Source organism: Pipistrellus kuhlii, unplaced genomic scaffold (assembly GCF_014108245.1).
Source record: "Pipistrellus kuhlii isolate mPipKuh1 unplaced genomic scaffold, mPipKuh1.p scaffold_m20_p_4, whole genome shotgun sequence".
NCBI lineage: Eukaryota > Metazoa > Chordata > Mammalia > Chiroptera > Vespertilionidae > Pipistrellus > Pipistrellus kuhlii.
The window spans coordinates 44,851,413-44,874,205 of NW_023425540.1; the positions used below are offsets into that span (position 1 = coordinate 44,851,413).

At 35.3% G+C, this 22,793-nt stretch overlaps 1 protein-coding gene across 1 annotated transcript in view; it reads left to right on the forward strand.

Moving 5' to 3' along the window:
• The window catches only part of ADGRV1 (adhesion G protein-coupled receptor V1), a 423,988-nt gene that overhangs the window by 55,277 nt on the left and 345,918 nt on the right, over window positions 1-22,793 (forward strand). Inside the window, exons 22-28 of the mRNA XM_045571582.1 lie at window positions 1,678-2,051; window positions 9,186-9,362; window positions 10,569-10,749; window positions 11,942-12,144; window positions 14,833-14,962; window positions 18,266-18,349; window positions 19,970-20,109. Coding sequence (XP_045427538.1) covers window positions 1,678-2,051; window positions 9,186-9,362; window positions 10,569-10,749; window positions 11,942-12,144; window positions 14,833-14,962; window positions 18,266-18,349; window positions 19,970-20,109 — 1,289 coding nt within the window. The remainder of the gene's footprint in view (window positions 1-1,677; window positions 2,052-9,185; window positions 9,363-10,568; window positions 10,750-11,941; window positions 12,145-14,832; window positions 14,963-18,265; window positions 18,350-19,969; window positions 20,110-22,793) is intronic.

The following is a 22,793-nucleotide window of genomic DNA, read 5'->3' on the forward strand; positions in this document are numbered from 1 at the left end:
TTTATAGTGTAAGGAGTAAATTGGTGAATTATATGGAGTGCTTTGAAAAGATGATCATTATTGTCTTTAAGCTGGAGCTGATGCTATTTCTTGAGAAGCACATTTAGAATCACAATACTGGTTATGTCCATTATAATCACAAATTCCCCTTCAGCTCCTCCATCTTATGATTTGATTCTGTTTTTCATTTAATAAGGAAGTAGAGCAGCCCTTTTATGCTTATTGTGTAATATAATATTTTCTTTTGAACCTCCTGCATTAGATATCTGGTTATGTTTTATTCTTTTATGAGGAAAGAAAGATGTATGCCTACAGTATCTGTGGCATTGGATTGTTCACTGTTTGTGTAAATATGTACATGTATTTGCTAACTTTGATTTCTTTTGTAATAGCATGAGGGTAGAATGAGAATGGGAAAAACTGGGGTTAGTGAGAGCTGTGTTTCTCTTACTTTGTTTATCTTACTGCAGGGAACTTAGATTGTTTTTGTAATTTGAAACTTGGAAAGAAAATTATTAAAAGAGTATATGTAGTTTTAAAAGATATTAATGAAATATAGTATGTGTTATATATTACAAAATATATAAATGTGTACATATAAATGTACAGGTAGTTAATTTTTAAAAAAATTTTAAACCCATTAGTTTCAACACCCATGTAACCAGTCTCCAGATCAAGAAACACCATTTTAGGAGCCCCTTTGGCTCTTTTCAAGTCACTATTCACCACCCTGTGCAGCTAGTATCATTGCCATTCACAAGAGCATAAGAGTAGCTTTCCTCTTTTTAAAATATATGTAAATGGAATTGAGCACTGTATGTTTGAGTGTCTGGCTTCTTTTGTTTAGTATTTTTTATGAGGCTCATCAATATTTTCCCGTTTAGATATTTCACTTTCATTACTATATAATCGGTCCAGAACCACTACAGAGAAGGCTAAGGACAACTGTGATAATAATGTGTAGGCTGCATATGAACTACCTAAGAGAGCTATCTGGGGATGACTTGTAAAATTGCCTTGATTGGTGATCTTGATAAGGAATAGTACTTGTACTTTCCCCCAAAATCACTGCCACGCCTTGGACAGGGAATAAGTAAAGAAATAAGAATTGGTAATTCTTAAAAAGTGCTGCATATTGTTTTTAATCCAAGACTCACATATAAAATTGTTCCTGGGAAGAAAAAATTTTTTTCCTCCCTACATTCATTGCATTAGTTTTATGGATAGTTATATTTGACCCACAAAAACCTTATTTTCCTAAATTCTCACGATTTTATTTAACTCAAGATTAATTTCTAACAGATCAAGCCTTGACATTTTCAAAGAATAGAGTCATACTAAAGATTAAAATTATAACTAAATTAAATTATTTCATTCCTAGATGTGCAAGGAAATTTTTAAAATTTCCTGGAAGAAATGTCTATCCAAATATACACACACACATATACATATACATACATACCCATATATAAAATATCCTTTAGTACAAAATACCTTAAATCCCAGTGATTATTGAATCATCTTTCATTAAAACAGAAAGTCTTTATTTGATTATATTCTAGTTATGGAAAAGCTTTACTTATAAAACCTTTCAATACAGTTGCTTCATTTTCTGAGTCACACTTGTAATTTAGGACTAGTGGACGCTAAAGCATTTAAACCCGTTTCTCATTTCAGGTCCTGGAACGCTGAGAATTGGGGCAGGAATGAATGGCAATGACAGATTTACAGGTCTGATGCAGGATGTGAGGTTCTATGAGCAGAAACTGACCCTTGAGGAAATTTATGAACTTCATGCCATGCCAGCAAAGAGTGACTTACACCCTGTCTCTGGGTATCTGGAGTTCAGACAGGGAGAAACTAACAAATCCTTCATTGTTTCTGCAAAAGATGATGATGAAGAGGAAGGAGAAGAGTTATTCATCCTTAAACTAGTCTCTGCATATGGAGGAGCTCGTATTTCTGAACAGAATACTACAGCAAGATTAATAATACAAAAAAGTGACAATGCCAATGGCCTGTTTGGTTTCACAGGGGCTTGTATACCAGAGGTAAGTAGTGAGCATGGAGAACTTTGGAGTTAAAAAATTCAGTGTAGGTGAATTTGTTTGGGAGTGGGCTTTCTTTCATTTGGCAAGATTGCTTGAGCATCTATGCCAAAAAGTATGAAAGAGCCAGTGGTTGCAAATGTGAATTATAAGGTCTTTGGTCTTATAAATTCACAGTCTGAGTCAGAAGCTTAATAAGCTGCTAGAATAACAATTTAGCAAATGAAACTTTAGCCAATATCTTTAAACTTAAGGCACTTCACATAATATATAATTATATTCTACATGTAAATTACTTTTTAGCTACTATTGGATTACCACATAAGTAGATGAAATAATATGTATTGAAAGCTTCTATGAATAATCATAATGGGAACTTTATTAAATATGATATTTTGAGGTCCCCCATCCCCCGTATGTCAAATGTACTTAAGTAGTTAGTTACAACATTCTTAGTTGTTGGGTATAAACGCCTTTCTTATCAACCATCTTGGCCAGCTTAATTAATTAGGCTGTTTTACTGTCCTTATCAGTTCTGTCCAAGTTTTCTAAGATTCGTGATCATCTTGGTTTCCTGTTCAGTAATGTGAGATCTCATGAAACTACTTCACAGGTGTCAAATGTGACCGTGGCAGCTCGATGCCTGTGAAAAGATGCCAAGGAACAAGAGAGTCTTTCCCTTTGCAAGTAGTTTCAGAAGGGTGTGTATGCAAATTGAAGTGATTAAGAAAAACATTAATTGGAAGAGCATGAAAAATATATCTAGGTCATAGGCTTTATTATAGCTCAAATTGGGGTATCTCATTGTCCCGCTTAGCACTTTGGATGGTGATAATCATAAGAGGTTACAAATAGTGGTATTTTTCTATACCAGAAAGAGGCTTTCCTAGAGTAGTGAGGACCAATGTCATACAAATCTATAACTTAAATATGTTTATATAGAATGACAATACCTTTTAATAGCTACACAGTCATCAAAGAACTTTACATGTTGTTTTTCATGCACCTTTATGACAATCCATAATATAGCTGCAACAGATATTATTACTCTCCCCACTACATAGGGCTAACAACTGAGGGTTAGAGACCCAAGCAAATAACTAACCTAAGTTGAATTATTTGAGACAGGATCAATACATAGTTCAGAGTTTGGCAGTCACTAGTACTTAATACATCTTTATTTTCCTTTTCTTTTTCTTTTGTTCTCCTAAGATACAATGAGATGTCTTATGACTTCTGTCATCTTTCCTTCTATATTTTAGGGTCACCATCTCTATTGTTTAAAAGACAGGTGGCTTCCATGAGGGTGTGAGAACCATTATAGTGCCAAGTAAAGCCACTTCCCCTCAGTTCTCTCAGGACGTGGCACCTGCCTATGGCTCTGACCTCTCCTGTAAATTCTCCTCTTTGGTCATTGTGTTGCAGTCAGAATTGCCTATTTTCAGTTCCTATCTCAGGGCTCCAGGATTCCTAGCTTCTCTCTTTGGGTCACTCTTATTCCAGTTCTTCAGGACTTAATCATTCAAGTCTGAGCTCCAAAGATGTCTCCTCAATGAAGACTTTCTTAGTCTGTTCTTTCAATTAATTACTTTCTATTTCTATACCTAGTTTTACTTTTTTTTTTCTAGCATTGATCAAACTCTTTTATTCCTTTGTTACTTATAAGTCCACTCACTTACTGGTTTTCCATTTTCACCACAAAGATGAAAGAACTCTGAGTGTAATAAGGTCATATTGTTAATGATTGTCTCTCTCACATCTAGAATGGAACATAGGAGATACTCAAAAGCCTTTATTGAACTTAAGAATGTGTTTGAATATCAAAAAGTGAAAAGGCTTATAGTTCAAAAAGCAAACACTTTTAGCTTCAGTTAAACTGCATAAACAACCAAACTGAAAAAAACACACACACATAAATTTTTAAATACCTACCTAAATAACTAATAGTTTTTGAGTATTTCTTTGGCTTTCTAGATCATTATAGTAAGAATTCAGTGCTGGCTTGTCTCACAAGTTATATTTTTAGAATGGGTTGGTGTTAGTTTAGCTCCACCTAGGTATGCAACTTTGCCTGTCCCCAGGAATCTCAGAATTTGAATGAAACCAGTCAAGCCTTTGAGTGGAGAAGAGAGAACTTCCCTGTGGAGGCTGTCACACCTACCTAGTAGAATTGCTGAGGGGAAAAAGAAACATTATTGGTTATTTCCCAAGCTCACATGGAGAAATAGAATACAGTGTATCTATATTAGAAAGAGTAAAGTTTAGACTGTTAACATAGGAAAAGTGTGGTTGAGTCTAAAAGATTGAACATTGGAATTTGATTGTCAGGAATATTACATAATTTTCATTCTTAAAACTATTAAGAATACAAGTATAGAACTTTTTCATCTTAGAATGATTTAAAGACAGGAATGATATGAAATCATTTTATCATCATCATCATCCATCATATTTATGGCTCACTGAAGTCATTCTCAAAGTGTAGCCTTGGAGTTTCCGTTATGTTTGAGGAGTTCTTCAAAGGTCAAGCCTAATTTTATGAAAATACTAAGATGTCTTTCTCATTTTATTGACAAGTGCACTGTAGAACCAGTGGTTGCCACAAATATGCTGTCTGGTTGTTCCCTGTATGAATCGAGGCAGAGGCTCTCAACTGTACAAGTTGTCATTGTTTTATTCTGCCTGACTTGCCTGTAGCTTAAAAGGTGCAAATATTCATATAAGAATATCTTTGATGAAGCACTATAGAATATTAATTTGATAACATCTTGACTGCAGAATCCCTGTCTTTTTAGTGTTTCATGTCACAAAATGAGAATCACAAATACAACACTCCTGAGTTGACCAAACATGGTAGTTTCCCTGAAGAAAAGTATATGCTAGTGCAGTGGTTGGCAAACTCATTAGTCAACAGAGCCAAATATCAACAGTACAACAATTGAAATTTCTTTTGAGCCAAATTTTTTAAACTTAAACTTCTTCTAACACCACTTCTTCAAAATAGACACACTCAGACTGTGGTATTTTGTGGAAGAGCCACACTTAAGAGGCCAAAGAGTCGGATGTGGCTCGAGAGCCACAATTTGCCGACCACTGTGCTAGTGCATTGTGAGTTTAACTAGCTGTGCTTTTCATGGAACATCACTTTTACTTGAACAATATGACTGACAAATTTCGGTTATTTGGACATGGGTATCTGGAACACATTTTTCATGAAAATGAAGTCAGTCAGTGACTACAAGAAAAAGTACTTGTTGCCAATGATAAAAATTTAAACTTTCAAACAAAAATTAGAATTTTGGAACACTTTTATTTGCCAAAGTGAGCTTGACTGTTTCTCTTAAAAATCTTAAAAACTTTATACTTAAAAACCTTGCAGTTTGCAAGTGTGACTTATTTATTTTGTATAATGAAATGTGTCAACATTTGGCAGATCTGTATAACTCAGTGAACCAATAGTTTCCAGATAATCAATGCATATTATTACAAAATCGTGCCTGGGTAAAAAGATTGATTCAAAATGTAAACTAGATAAATGGTATTAATGTATTAGAGTATGATTTCACACTGCAACTTTAAGAAACTACCACTTGTCAAATTTTGGTTAAAAATATCAAGGGAGAATACCCACAGCTATATAAAAAGACTATTAAATCCTCCCCCCGTTTTTAGTTATATTTTTATACAAGCCTAGACATTCTTTATATACTTGAATCAACATAAATAACAAAAGACAAATTGATTGCAGAAGAAAATTATAAAATTTAGCTGTCTTCTATTAAGTTAGATATTAAAAAGATCTGTAAAAATATAAAAAATGCTCCTTTATTACTTTTTTGTTTTAGAAAGTATACTTATTTCTTATAAAATATGTTGCTTATTTGTTAGGATGTAATGGGTTTATTATCTATGTTTTAAAATGATTAATATATCAGTACTTTTTCCAGTTTTTAGTTGTAAAATGGTAATATCAATAGGTTTCACAAACACAAGCAAAAAATTCCTTAGTGTTCTGGGGTCCTGAAAGTAAAATATTTGAGAACTGCTGTTTTAATTTATGTCTGGAATTGTCTTCAGAGCTTAAATTTTATGCTTCTTTGCTTCATTTCCAGAAATAAAAACCACTGTCTTTTCAGTGACATTGGAAAGTTAACTTTTTTCTTAGCCCTTCAAAAATGCTGAAGGCAATAAGCACCCTTTAAAGACTTCTGAGTTACATTATACCTTTTACATTTGTATAGACTTATAAAGTAATATCAAAGTTAAAATGAAAGTATAATCACATGTTAAATAATGCAAATATGTAGAATATGATATCATCTACTCTGGCATATTGAAAGAGATGATAGTTATTTTTTTATTTGTTTCCTCCTAACCAGGAATATCATGTTCTGGCAAATAGTAGGCAATTAATAAATTAAAACTGAGTGAATAAACCCACATGCAGTTTGGAGCCCTGATGAGGTTTACTTTGGATTCCAAGTGAAACCTGTACTGAACAGATTGGTTCTATAGCCTAGTAACCATACTCTCATGTTGCCTTCCTGTATTTTGTGTACTTTATATGTTATTTTCTCTCCACCTTATTTTGCCCTATTTTATATGTCCTGAAATCTTGTATATTACCTAATTATAAATTAATGAGATTAATTAATGTTCTTATAATGATTCATAAAACTTGCTAGTCTCATTATTTTACATTTATAACTAATATTTGGGAAATTTTTATGTTTATAAACTCATGACTTAAGACAAAATTTAGAGACATTTTTAGAACATCTTTGTATAAGTGAGAATATTGTCTTACTTGGTCTGTGTTTGGTGTGAAGTGCCTGCCATATGTTATGTGAATAGATTCCTTTAGATAGAAGCGATATTGATATAATCTGATATCACACATCATCACCCAAGCATGCGACAAAATAAAAAATTAATTGAAAGTGTAATCGTTTACCTTTAATTTTCTATTTTGATAGAGAAAGCCAATTCATGGTGCAGAATGGTACATTCTATTTTCTAGGAAAATACATATCAAGAACTCTTCTCAATGTTAACTTTTAAAATGACTCTTGTGCAGGTCTGAAGACTTGGCAACCTCCTGACTTGAAAGAGAAAACTGTAATTGGCTTCTGTTGAAAACGGAAGTGATGATGGTTCTGATGATTATTACTTGGTGTTTTGCTCCTTAATATACTGGCCCAAACATTTGCTTGTATCATGAATCTAAAGTCAATTAGATGAATATTTTAATAGTAGAAAAATATTTTTAATGATTTATTCTCTCTGTTTTTATCATCTTCTGATATTGATAATTTTGTCCTCTGGTTCAGTATTTCCTAAACTGGACAACCTTGGTTGTTTTGGGCTTCCCATGCCCGTAGGCCAGCAGGCAAATACAGGAGTCACAGTATGGTCCCAGGGTGCTTGGTCTTGTTCATTCTGAGGCACCAGGGTTGCTGCCACACTTGTGAGTAAGAGTGCTGATGTTCAGTAAAACTCAGAGGATTTACTGGAACATCAGGTGCTGCATGCTCATTGATAAATTTAACTATTGTCTGTTTGTAGACAAAATTCAAATCTATTCTCTCTAGCCCTGATATCAGAACTGAAATGGCTTTATCTAATGCTGACCAGAGTGCTTTCGATTGATATGAAAACAAGTCACATATATAAAGATTTATATTTTGATCTCTATTCATTCAGTTGTAGTTTTTCCCCATGAATTATGTTTGCTCACATAAAAAGGAAACCAAATCAAGAGACTCAGAATTTGAGCATATGCAGACCATATTCTAAAAACTATTACAGTTTTTTGCTCCATAAAAATAATAAGCATTATCTTAAAGTGTTTAGATAAAAATGTTTTCTACATAACGCACACACATACACAGCCGTGTGTGTATGCATACATATATAGAGTTGGCCCGGTATTTCTGCGGATTCTCTATCCTTGGTTTCAACCAAATGTGGATCAAAAATATTTGAAAAAAAAGTTACATTGTTGCTGATATGTACTGTGTAGTTGTATAGTTGTTGTAGGCCAGTGGTGGTTGTATCTGTATTGAACATATGAACACACTTTTTTATTATTTCATAAGCAATACAGTATAACAACTATTTACATAGCATTAAATTATATTTGGTGTTATAAGTAATCTAGAGAGGACTTAAAGTATAAGAAAGAATGTGTGTAGCCGAAACCGGTTTGGCTCAGTGGATAGAGCATCAGCTTGCGGACTGAAAGGTCTCAGGTTTGATTCCGGTCAAGGGCATGTACATTGGTTGCAGGCACATCCCCAGTGGGGGGTGTGCAGGAGGCAGCTGATCGATGTTTCTACCTCTCTATCCCTCTCCCTCTCTGTAAAAATTCAATAAAATATATATTAAAAAAAAAGAAAGAATGTGTGTAGGTTATATGCTAATGGTACACCGTTTTATACAAGGGACTTAAACATTTGCAGCTTTTGAGATCTTTTGGTGGTGTGGGTGATCTTAGAACCAAAAATAACCTGTGGATACTGAGGGATGACTATGTTTATAGGACAGAAATATCAAAACTAAGTTAAGCATGACATAAATGTCCTTGACCTAATTCTCTCCCCACCAGGCATTACTCAAGGCTCTCCCACGTGGCACTTACACCACCCTCAACATGATTCCCTCTGATCCACTCAATTATATCACGTTCAGGCCTGGAGTGTTCTCCCAATGTTATTTCACCCTTTACCTCTGACTTCTGCCCCAATTGTCTGTGCTGCACTCATAGAATTTGAGTTGTCTTTTTTTTTTTTTTTTTTTTTTTTTTTACTTATCCAGAGAAAGAACTGTGCTTTTATCTTTTTCAAAAAATCCTTTGTATCCATAGCATCTAGCACACAGGAGGTATCAATGAATATGCACAATTTACTACCATTCTTTTTGCTTTATTTATCCCTATAAAAGAACAAGATAAAATGAATGGAGTCAATTTTCTTTTTTAGAAGACAAAAATTTATCTGGAGGGATGTAGAGGCCTCCTGAGAGTTGTAGAAAGTTATAGAGTTAAGATCATGGTAAAAGGATTTTTTTGAAAATAGTGTAATTGTATCACGGATTTGAACTGGCATATAATTATAAATAATTTGTGTTCAATTCCAGATCGCAGAGGAGGGGTCCACCATTTCCTGTGTGGTGGAGCGAACCCGAGGAGCTCTGGGTTACGTGCATGTCTTTTACACCATCTCGCAGATCGAAGCCGATGGCATTAATTACCTCGTTGATGATTTTGCTAATGCCAGTGGAACTATCACATTCCTTCCTTGGCAGAGATCAGAGGTAAACCCTACCTTCTTTGTTTCTTTGACAGGCTCCTGGAAAGCAGTTTCTGATCTGTTCTGGTATTCGTTTGCAGCTTCTTGATATTTAAGCAATTAAAAATATTTAGGCAATTAGGTATGTGTCATGGAATGAAATATTTAAATTTTTTTTTATTGATTTCAGGGAGGAAGCGATAGAAAGAGAAATAAGAATGATGAGGACATTGCTTATAAAGGAAAATTTAGAGGTTAATTTCTGAATTAGCTGCCTTCTGCACACCCATGATTGAGCCTGGCACATGCCCGATCAGGAATAGAACCATGACCTCCTGGTTCATAGGTTGACGTTCAACCCCTGAGCCATGCCAGCAGGGCCTGATGTCTTTTTTTTTTTTTTTTTTTTTTACTACTTTTTGAATTTAAAATGCTTTTTCTTTTATCAAGTAATAATGATAGTGATGATTTTTAAAATTCCTATTTGGAAAACAGAGTTGATTCCCAATTTTTTTCCCTTAGGAAACGTAACTATTATTTAAAAATATAAAACACATAGCTTTATAATGTGGATTCATATAGATTTTGGAAGGGATAAGATTAAATAAAATTTGGTCAGGAAAATAATCGTGTATGCTCCTCTGAATATTTTTAGTATTACAGATATCTCTCATCCCCCTTTTACTTCCTTCTCCTACCCCCTACACACCTCCTGTGAGTATTTATTTAAAATGTTTTCTTCTATAATTTTTTAATTAAAAAAATTGATTTTTAAAGCAATAATAGTAAGATTGAATAGTGAGGTTGGTTTATAGTAGTAGGCCTGCTACATCTACACTAGCCTTTCCATCTTACGAAACCAGTTTATCTGAAGAAGTCATGTTAAATAGTAACTTTAATTAAATATCATTTAATTCTCAGCTGTTGCTCAGTGGTTGAGTGTCAACCTATGTACCAAGAGGTCACGATTCGATTCCTGATCAGGGTAAATGCCTGGTTTTTGCGGGCTCAATCCCCAGAAGGGGGAGTGCAAGAGGCAGCCAATTAATAATTCTCTCTAATCATTGATGCTTTTGTCTCTTTCTCTCTCTTTCTTCCTCTTTGAAATCAATAAAAATAGGTTAAAAAAACAACAATACAAATATAATTTAATTGCTATTCTGTTCTGGGGGGTGATAACTAATTTATACATTCCTTATTGATTTATGCCTCTGGATTTTTATTTGTTTAGGTTCTGAATATATATGTGCTTGATGATGACGTTCCTGAGCTCAATGAGTATTTCCGTGTGACATTGGTTTCTGCAATTCCTGGAGATGGGAAATTAGGTTCAACTCCCACCAGTGGTGCAAGTATAGATCCTGAAAAGGAAACAACAGATATCACTGTCAAAGCCAGTGATCATCCATATGGTAACTAAGCCCTTTTGCAAGAATAATCCTCTCTTCTCTGGAGGTACTTGGTCTTGTTAATAAATTCTTAAGGTTTTTTTTTTTTTCCAAATAATTTAAGTAGAATGCCTTCAGACCCTCTTGACTCTAAGTTCTTGAATTTCTAAGCTCCCATTTTGAGGGATATTGCTTATGAAGGAAAATTTAAAGATTAATTTCTGAATGTATTTTGAAAAGTATATGTAGGATTATTTAAAATGAATGAAAGTATTTATATTCATGGCTATCAAAAACATTTTAAAATACTATCCTACTGTGATAAGTTAACATTTAATTAGTTTAAATATTTTGTAATTTATTAAGCTTTAAGAAGTGGAGTTGTTATATATCATATACCAATTTTTTTTGTCTTATGCCGAAAAGATATAAATTCCTTAATTGGGGAACTATTATAGATGTTGGCCCTAATAAACTGAAACTGTTTTCTGCATTGAAAATTAATAGTTCTTTTGTAGGAATAAAGCAAGGATATCTATTAAAAGGTCTGTGTAGGAATGGGGGATTAATAAAGGAATATCTGTAATACTTTCAACAATAAAGGTAAACAAAAGGTCTGTTTAGGAAAAGTGGGAAGCTCTTCAACTCTGTTTTCATAGTTAAATTAAAAAAATGTATTACAAATCTTAAGTTCAAGAATGAATTCTAGAGACCCTAATATGAGTAAATGTTTGATGATATGTACTTTAAAGCCCTTTCACTATTCTTTTTATTGATACTTAGGTCTGGTATTTTAAATACTGTTTTGGATAAAGATAAGAAAAATTAACACTTTAATTTTTAACGTTTCAAAAGCATGTTATTCAGCCGAAACCGGTTTAGCTCAGTGGATAGAGTGTCGGCCTGTGGACTGAAAGGTCCCAGGTTTGATTCCGGTCAAGGGCATGTACGTTGGTTACAGGCACATCCCCAGTATGGGGTGTGCAAGAGGCAGCTTAGTTAGAAACATTCTCTCTCATCGATGTTTCTAACTCTCTATCCCCCTCTCTTCCTCTCTGTAAAAAAAAATCAATAAAAAAAAGCATGTTATTTAAATCTTCAATAAAGTCCTTTATTAATTACCAAAATAATTGTGCAGGACTGTTTCAAATGAATAAGAAATTCTTCCCAGTAAGAAATTGGGTGAGAATGCCCTGCCTCTCTTTGTATCTGCCAGGCTTGCTGCAGTTCTCCACCGGGCTGCCTCCCCAGCCAGAGGACCCGATGACCCTGCCTGCAAGCACTGTTCCACACGTCACGGTGCAGGAGGAAGATGGGGAAATTAAGCTACTGGTCGTCCGTGCACAAGGACTCCTGGGGAGGGTTACGGCGGGATATAGAACAGTGTCCTTGACAGCATTCAGTCCTGAGGACTACCAGGTAAGTCCCTTCATCCTTCCGAAGTGGTATTTGCTCTTGTAGAACACAGTCCTCGGGGAGGAGCGGAAGGGATTGGCACTGTACCTGGGACATAACTAAACAAGGGAAATAAGCACTGAAGGCTTTTTAAATTTGTGTAAACGAATGTACTTCAGTCCCTTGAAGCCAGAATCTTAAATGGCTATCATTCTGATTTCACTGGGGCCTTATATTTGTCATAGGCTTCACCTGTATTTATTTTAATGTTACAGGTTTTGTTCCAATATATTTAAAACTGTATTTCTTACACATTTTACATCCTCTTGTCTCCATCCATCAAACAAGACAAAATGATAAAGAAGTTATATGTTCATGCCTTTCTATTTTAATTATGTTTTTCTCCAAGTTAGAAGCAGTGTGGCACTGGGAAAAAGAAAGCCTAGTTAAATGTCTCTTGTCCTGACGCTTGTTGTATATTTACCTAGTTTGGAATGAAACATATTCCACAAGGCATCTCAGCTTGGTTTAGTATTGTCTTCTCTGCATTCTCTTAAAGAAACTTTTTAGTCCTTCTATTGATTGTCTTCAATTTCTAGGTAATCTGAACATTCCCACTCTACAGTTGGATTAGCATTTAATTTAAGAACTAAAACAAAAACAATACAAATTTACGTTCCCTTTCTCCATTATTGTTGGAAAGCTAGGGCCTTAGGGGACATTTGTGAGGATTTTCAGTGGCCTAGATGCCCTGTTTCTCACTTGAATCTTTATATCTGGAAATGTGATACCCTTTACCTTTACCAAGTCTCTATGATGCTTCAGCTATCTCTGGTCTGTGTTAACATGGAAGTAAGATTTTTTAAAGCTGTGCATGTGAGTACATGTGTATGTGTATGTTACAGGGAGGGTGGGGAGGTGCTAGGAAGGATTATGTACAGAATTGGAGACAATTGAATATCAGATATCACTATTCTGAACTGTATTCTCATATACGAAGATACAGGTGATTCTCACTATCCAGGTGTTTACTTCAGCTCTCAAGTGATATTAACCAACTGATTAATGTCTGATCTTAGTCGTGGGAAGTGTTCAGAGCTGGTATTCTGAGAGACAGGTGGGTGATGACATAGTCTGGGTAGTCAAGGAGGGCTTTCTTGGGTAATTTGTATCCGTGCTGAGCTCTAAAGGTCAGAGTTGGAGGAGAAAACCAGTAAACTAGATGAAGGGGGAAGAATTACTTGAGACTATTAAAATGGCATTAATCAAATGGTAAAATGGCCCTAATTAGGGAAAAGCACAGGCTGTCAGAAGAACCGTAAGAAGACCAGTATTTCTGGAGTGATGAGAGATAGTTGTGATGATGAAAGATAAGGTCTGCAGTGATTGGATCATTATAGACCTTACAGATTCTATGGCTTTTATTGTGAAAACAAAGAAAAGTAAATGATGATTTAAAAAATATATTTTTATTGATTTCGCAGAGGAAGGGAGAGGGAGAAAGAGATAGAAACACCAACAATGAGAGAGAATTATTGATTGGCTGCCTCCTGCATGCCTCATACCACCCACAATCCTGAGTATGAGCCCTCACCCAGGATTGATCCATGACCTCCTGGTTCATAGGTAGAGGCTCAACTACTGAGTCATGCTGTCTGGGCTGTCTTGACCATTTTTAAATCTAAAGTATGGAAAATGGTGCCATGTACACACTATATGTGTTTCACAAGTATTAAAAAAGTTAATGAGCGCTAGCCGGTTTGGCTCAGTGGATAGAGCGTCGGCCTGCCCACTGAGGGATTCCAGGTTGGATTCTGGTCAAGGGCATGTACCTTGGTTTTGGGCACATCCCCAGTGGGAGGTGTGCAGGAGGCAGCTGACAGATGTTTCTCTCTCATTGATGTTTCTGACTCTGTCCCTCTCCCTTCCTCTCTGTAAAAAATCAATAAAATGTATATTAAAAAAAGTTAATGAATGCATGATTAAGTGAGTTGGTACTTGGGTTGCTCAATTTACCTTTGAGATCATTAATAGCTCAATAAGATGATATATATGTTATACAAGGTAACATTAGAAAAATTTCAACAATATCAAAAAATGTGTGCTCATAAGTTGAGGGGAAAATGCTTATATAAGAAATAGAAAAAAGGGACTTAAGACTGAATTTAAATAATGTTTTGTTTCTTGTAGCATGTGAAGATATATAATATAGGGGACCTATATTATAGAGTGCAGTTTCAAGAATAGACAAGAAAAAGTTAATGTCCAATGGACCCATATTTATTATTGCTTGGAAAAATTCTCAGAATGGAAATGCCATTATTATTATGCATTGTATATTTAAATTGCATAGTTATATAATTTGAGTAGTTCTAAACATACTTGTTCAAGAGAATTTTAGACATCTCATTCAATTCTTGTGGAATTTGTGGATGTCATGTATTTATATTTCTCATTTGCCTGGACTACATTTTTTATGAATAGGCAAATAAGAAAGAAAATTTTTTTAAATTTTATTTAGTTGGGGAATATTTAGTTATAATTTATATTGAACACTATACATATTTACTTCAGTATTTCCAATTTTATATTTTACTTATGTTCTTCTATTTCAGTATTTAAAATAATTTTGAACAGAGAACATTCTTATTTTATAGATTCATGTACAGAATAATTATAATCTAATGGATAAATCTCTCATTTGCATTTTAGAGTGCTTCTGGTACCTTAGAATTTCAACCAGGAGAAAGATATAAATACATTTCTGTTAATATCACTGATAATTCTATACCTGAATTGGAAAAATCTTTTAAAGTTGAATTGTTAAACTTGGAAGGAGGAGGTAAGACTGGCGACTCAAAAATATCAAATATTTGCTTGTCCACACACCATGATTATACATTCTTTTATGGAAATATGTTCATTTGAATTAATGTTACCCTTTTTTCCTATAAATCTCTGTTACTTGTTTTGAAAAGAATAGTCTGAACATTAATAATTGCTTAATGTATATGGACAATCTGATGGATCATCTCTTTGATAATCCATAAAAAGATAATGTTTTATCTCTCTACATAAATGTATAATACTAGTTTTAGAAATCAGTATTAAACTCATAGTTTCATTTACATATACTTTTGTGGTAAGGATTGGTAAATTCTGAATTAATATCTCTAATTTTAATTATAAGGATATCATCTACTGTGGTATTCCCCCCCCCCCTTTTTATTGCCCATTGGTCTTTTCCTAAAGTAGAAGTGTTTTTAGAATGAAATAGGATAGCTAAAACCGGTTTGGCTCAGTGATAGAGCGTAGGTCTGCAGACTGAAAGGTCCCAGGTTTGATTCTGGTCAGGGGCATGTATGTTGGTTGCAGGCACATCCCTGGTAGGGGGTGTGCAAGAGGCAGCTGGTCGATGTTTCTCTCTCATCGACGTTTCTAGCTCTCTATCTCTTTCCCTTCCTCTCTGTAAAAAATCAATAAAAAATATATTAAAAATAAATGAAATAGGATAATTGTCCCGAATCTTCAAATTGTAATTGTCAGTCATAGTTGGTGACCCTAAAATCAGTTCTTTTTTTGATCCTTTATTTAATTTTTACAATAGCTCCTTTATTGTAACCTATTATGAGGTGATTATCAATAAAACAGGTCAACAATACTACCTTATCCTCTATTCTGATATTCAGAAAGCTCTGTTTATCAAAGAGTTTTGGAGTTAAAAAAATCATTTTTTAGTTAAACTATCTATTAAACGGAGGGTATTTATAATCATTATTCCACTTACAATAACTCTTTTTAAAAAATATATATATTTTATTGATTTTACACAGAAAGGAATTGAGAGGGATAGAGAATTAGAAACGTCGATGGGAGAGAAACATCGACCAGCTGCCTCTTGCACCCCCCCCACTGGGGATGTGCCCACAACCAAGGTACGTGCCCTTGACCGGAATCAAACCCGGGACCTTTCAGTCGGCAGGACGACGCTCTATCCACTGAGCCAAACCAGTTTTGGCACAATAACTCTTTATATAGGTGTGGGGTTTTTTTTGTTTTTTTTTTCAGAAATATTAATGTGTTTGATTTTCAGGTGTTAGTAAGGTGTTACAGAATACATGTGATCTATATCACATTACCTTTGTAAATGTAGGAAATTTGAGAATTGTTATGGTATTCATCAGGGCAGCCTCTTACATTACATAAACTGGCATTATTATTTTCATATTTGTTGAAGGAAGTCATAGTACTATGTGTAAGTCATCCACAGGGAGAGATGGGGCAGGACACATGTATTATCATTGGCTTTTAGTATGTAGTGAGACTTTGGGTTAGTATGCAAACTTTCCCCAAAGTCCAGAGAAAGCATGGATGGGCAAGCTAGGGAAATAATTAAGCAGCACCCCAGTTTGGTTGACCATATAAAACAATAAAAATATGCTGTGTGGCCTGTTTGGCAGGTAGCACATTATAATACTAGCTTTGCTTGTCCTCTATGGACAAGTCCCCAGATCTCCATTGTTTTCATGGCAGGACTTCATTAATCCAAGGTCACTGTAAATTATTTGAAAAGTTGTTTTCTGTATCACTTATAGTAAAAAAGACTATGTAATTGAACATATGTTAGTGATCATTTCCTAGTATTGATTGATAAAGAACATTGAATATTATTCAGAAATTATATTTGAAATATAGAAATACTTTTGGTTTATGTTGAAATTTCTTCCCATATATTTATAATACCCATTGCTATGTGTTGATTGGGCATGAGTACTCAGTTGAAAACCAGTTTTGCAGTTTCTTAGTAAGCAAATAGTGGCGGAGAATCTGATTTCCCCTCTACCCAAGTGAGTTGGGATGGGCAGTAAAGGAACATGGACACTGGCCTCCACTCTTCATACAGCTATGGGACTGCCTGAGAAGTGAAAAAGCTTGAGAGCTAAGTTCTGCTGAGGGTCAAGGAATTAGCCCTCACTCCATTCTGGTTTGTCTATACAACTGATTCCACCTAAGATAGCCAACCTACTGAATAGATGTTATATGCCAGCCAGAGCACATTGGTATTGAACTTCACCCTTGTTTCTAACAACTAGTGGATAATAATGGGGGCAAAGCCATGCAGTAGATATTCTCTGAAATCCATTTTGCCTCTAAGTTTTTAAGATATTTCAGGTTTGGGGTGCTATAGCTTCTCATATCTGGTATATCCCAGTCCTACTGAGGGGAGCAGAAGAGCAGGACAGATTAAGACTAGCATGCCAGTTAAGGACACTAGTAGAAGCACAGGGTTATGGATGTGGTCTTGCTTCTCCTCCTCCTCTTTTCCTCCCAGTGCTATCATTGCTGTCCTTCCTGTCTTCATTATCTGCAAGCCTTTGGTAAAGTAATGGTGGGGGGATAAATGTATTGAAAGTCAAGGAAAAAGTTCTTTCTCTTAATTATAGTCCTTGTATATTGCCACTTTATTTTTCACAATATTATTTACTTTACAGCCATTCTATCGAAGGTAACATTTTTTTTGTAGGTGAGAAAGGTGAGGTACCAAAAGGCTTAGTGCCTTGCTGAAGGTTTTACTGCTATCTCTCATAGCCAGGGCTGAAGCAGAGTTTTAGACTGCCTGCCTAGGGTTCTCTCCACAGTGTCAGATGCAAAAGGGTAATCAAACCTGAAAATGGTAACTGTGGGGGGATTTAAATGTGTGGCTGGAGGGAAATGTTTGATGCATTTCCCTGATTTAAAATTGGTGGTTGTGAGTGATAAGGTTCCTGTCGGAGGCATATAGGTCTGAGTGTACCTGCAAACAAATGTTTTTAAAATATTTACAATGTTAAAAACAATTTACATTTCTGTAAATGAAAATTTAAGGTTAAATTGGCAGAAATGGGAAATATCGATTATAGCTTACATGGAGTATTTCCTGAGGCTGTGAATGATGTTTTTGTAGGTTGGTAACTTAATTTATACTTTTACCACTTAACAGATTTGTGTGTGTGTGTGTGTGTGTGCGCGTGCCCATAAGAATGCATATTATTGATGACTATTATTGCATTTTCTTCTTTACTGAATATGTTTTAAGAGTTCTTAATTTTCTCATTGTGTCAATGTGTGTTGTGTGGGTTGTGTCTCTGTGTTTCTCCTTGTAAAGTGACTGCTGAACTCTATAGGGTTGATGGCAGTGGTAGTGGTGATGGGGACATGGAATTCTTCCTTCCAACTATTCACAAACGTGGTAAGCAGTTGATCCAAGGCCATTTACTGTCCTACATTTTAACTTTACTTTTTAGAGACAAAAAATTCTAACCAATTATTGACACCTAGTATATGCAAGTCCTTCATGTATTTTATCTCCTTAACCATCACAGCACTTCATGATGTATTATTTGCCCCATGTTACAGTCACCCAACTATTGATAGAAAGTGGTCAACTCAGAATCAAGCCTGCCTGCCTCCAAAGCTTAGATTCTCATTTCTGTATGAGCCTATTGCAGTTTCCTGATTCTAATTGGAATAGAAATTTTACTTTAAGCCAAAACTGGTTTGGCTCAGTGAATAGAGCGTTGGTCTGTGGACTGGAAGGTCCCAGGTTCGATTACGGTCAAGGGCATATACATTGGTTGTGTGCACATCTCCAGTAGGGGGCTGTGCAGGAGGCAGCTGGTCAATGTTTCTCTCTCATCGATGTTTCTAGCTCTCTATCCCTCTCCCTTCCTCTCTGTAAAAAATCAATAAAATATATTTTTTTTAAAAAGAAATTTTGCTTTAATATAACTTACAAGTGATTACTGAGAAGCATTTTACATAGTCTTGGATACCTAAAGAGACATAAATAGAACATTTATATTTTCGTGTTAAATGCATCACTTTAATTTTTTCTTTTTTTTTGCAAAAAGAACCATGAATCTTTATATGTAGCATTTAGTCAAAACAAATGGGAAAAAAAGAATTTAGGAAGAGAATAGATGGGGAGAATAAATTGCCAATTAGTGTGAGAAAATATTGAAAAGATTATAGTTTTTGAAGTATATTTATATACAAACATGATTCACCTTTTCCCCTCAAATATTTTTTTTATGTTAGGAGAAAATACATAGAATACTTGTTTCTTAAGGGAGAATTTTCTTGGTTCTCACAATGTCAGGTTTTATATCTTAGTGTCAGAACTCATGTTCCCACCCCTCTCATTCCTAACTTCCTTCAGTGCATCATGTAACATCTGTGTTTAACGACTCTACTACTTTTGGATTTGTTTACTTATTTATGTTTGCCTACATCCATTAAATACAAAAGTTGAACATCTCAGGAAAAGAATTACTTATTTTGATCGTGATACCTTTTTAGTTATAGGATTGGACTCTTTGGGACTAGGAGAGGTAGATCTAGAATATCACAATCTGATGAAAAAAAAATTGGCTTAAAATTAATGCACATTTAGAAACCAAGAATCAGTTCAGTCAGATTATCGAAAATCATAGGGAAAGTACTGTTTCATAAAGGATAAAGTCGTTTGACTCATGTTCTTCGGAGGTCAGTAAAGGTCATGGGAGACTTTCCTTACATACTGTGCGTGGAAGAATGTTCTCTTGCACAGAAAAGAAAAAGAAAACCAAGTTTTCCTTATTCGTCTGCAAATGCTTATGCAGCACTTGTATATCACATTGGTACCAAAATAGAGAAAGGCCATAAAAGCATGAATATGTGTGGCAACCATTCGTGTCAGCCTTTCTAAAACAAATTAGAAGTACTCAGTGAATAGTACAACAGTTTTCTAAGGTTGTTGCCTGCCTTTTCCTTTGGTTCGTAAATTACTGATTAAGTTTCTCTTGCTTTTTGTTGGAACTTATTTATGCAGCCAGTCTAGGAGTGGCTTCCCAAATTCTAGTGACAATTGCGGCCTCTGACCATGCTCACGGTGTATTTGAATTTAGCCCTGAGTCACTCGTTGTCAGCGGAACGGAACCAGAAGATGGGCTCAGCACTGTTATATTCAATGTGAGTACATTTTTTTCCTACAGTCCTAGACATGTTCTGTTCTCTCAAAACTGTTTTTATTATATTATGAAGCTGTATTTTAGGTCAGTTTTTTCTATGTAGGTGGAGGGAATGAGTCTAGTGGCACAAACAATACAAATTTACCATTGAATACTGATTTAGCACTTGTCTTTGGTTTTGCATCCAAATCTTATGATTTTGAGGATTCCTGACTCTATAAGGAATGTAATGGAGCTTTATCACATATATATGTTTTATTCATTCAGATATTCTATTTAACAAACTTCTCCATAATCTCACTGGGTCAATCAGTGGGTCCATGCTGCCTATCACTATGTGAGCCAATTCAGCAGGGACAGGATTGCATCATTTATGAGTGTTTATTCCAATACTGTTGGCTGGATGGGAGAGCAACAGGTCACCCACAAAAATCTGCTCCGTACTGCACCATAAGCCAGCTGCTTATATTGGGTAAAAGGACTAAGATTATATGGGAAAGAAGTTTGCCAAATGGGCAGTTAACAGATAAGCAGGGGGCTGGGGATCTTTGAAGAGCTTAGTGATATGCAAGGGCTGGCACAAACTTGTTAATCTATTCATGATCGTAGGTAGCTCAACATGGGGAGGATGGGCTGTATTTCCAGATGAGCTCCTACGTCCCTTGTGTAACTACCAGCCAGGTTAGAAGGTGCCTTCTTTAATCAGAAAAACAATCACAGTTAACAGAGCACGATTAATACTTCTTACAATTCTAGATGGTCCCCCAACATTCTATTTCTGCCCCTATCAAATAATTTACTACAACAAAGTTTTGTTTGTCATTCGTGTATGTGTACAACTGAAATAGGCAATCATCAATCGATAGGCAATCGTCAACCAGGACAAGTGGAATAGGAAAACTGAGACATTTAGCTGAACAAATTGGCCGCACAATTTACAGCAGATAGTAGAAGGTCACCTCCCTAGAGAGAACATCTAGGCTTCAGTTGTATGTTAGTCCCATGCCCAGAAAAGCAGCAAAACCAGGTGGTTGACAGCAGGACCAGTTGCAATGACAAATGACCCCCTGCCCTAGAGCTGACCAATGAACGAAGACCAGAACCCTGAAAGGGCACAGCTGGAAAACTGATAAATATTCTGCTGAAACCCTCCCCTGGGCCTCCCCTAAGATGTCTGCCTGCAAGACAGAAATAAAAACCCTCAACACAAAGGACCAACCCAAGCTCTCCCTCTGGGAAGCATCCCTGCACCTTCTCTCCACCCCTCCCCAAACCCTCCTTCCCTATGCACAGGCACATAGCTCCTAAAGTTTAAGGGATCTAAACTCAAAGGGACCCCATGAGACTTGCAATCAGCTAAGCAATGGGCAATGGCAGCTCGTCCCAGTCTAACCCCCTTGAACCTGTCTCCAAGGCCCCGTTTTCTCCCAGTGAGCAAAAGCAGCCTGCCGTGGCTTATTTCTTTCCTGTGGCATTTTTAGAGAAACAAAGCTGCCCAGCCTGGGCTGTCCTGTTGCTTCCTCTGTGCTAAGCCCTTTTTTTCTTTCATTGTCCTCAGCTTCAATAAATGTACCTTTAAAGTGACCTGGACTCCTGCTGTGGAATCTTTCCTTCTTAAAGTCAAGAACCCTCAGGCCGGCCTGCTCAGGGCTAGGTGCCATAGGGACTGAGGGTGACAGAGGTCATATCTCAACAGGCACTTCTGTATTTAAGAAGGGGACATGTGGGTGTGAAGAACTACATATTGGCTTTTTCCTGGAAGTAATGCACAGCATTTGCACTTACATGTCCTTGGTTAAAGCTAATCATGTGTCCATGCTAATGTTAAAGGGTAGAGAAGTGCAGCCCTGTCTTATCTCTTACCCAGGAGGAGGAAAGAAAATCCACAATGTTCATGGACAGCAATAATAATAACTTTATACATGGTGTGTGTGCATGCATTTGTGTGTACCTACTCTGTATTTTTTCTAATAGGACTTGAGTAGTTTTCTACTGTTAAATAACTCAGAGAAGCTAGAAGCTTGCTCAGCTTTCTGAGATTGTAAATAATAATGAAGACAAATCACTCAAAATATATCCCTCCTGTACTCTTATGACAGATCTTCAGTAAACTGTTCTGGAGTAAACTGAACAACTTCAGCAACAGTGACTAATTACTCAAGAAAGAAGATAAAAAGGCATTATAGGAGAGGATAAAGTTTTATGAAATTTCTATCTCAAATTTTATTCTGAGACAACATATTTTAATATAAACTAAAATCATGTTTAGTTGGAACTTATTTGGAACATTTTTTAAAGCTTTTTCTTCTTAAAATATTGGCAGAAAGGCATTTCTTCCTTCTTAGATGTATTTTATGTAACCTTGGATCAAATATGTGTTTGGTGAGTTTGTTTTTCATATTATATTGAAGATAAAGGAAATACTATAATTTGTTTTTAAAAACAACTTTTACGGCTAACTTTTCATTAAAAATGTTACCTATTCTTTACAATGAAGTATATATAATATTTTTAGTAAATATAAAAATGGTAATGAATGTTCTTAATTAAAATATATTTTAATTACATTTACTTTATTATTTAAATATATTTTAATTGCAAAAATATAGCTGTAGTTTACTTATAAGCTACAAATGTTCAGGCAATATTTTGTTTCATGCAACAATCCATTTTTAAATAGGACTC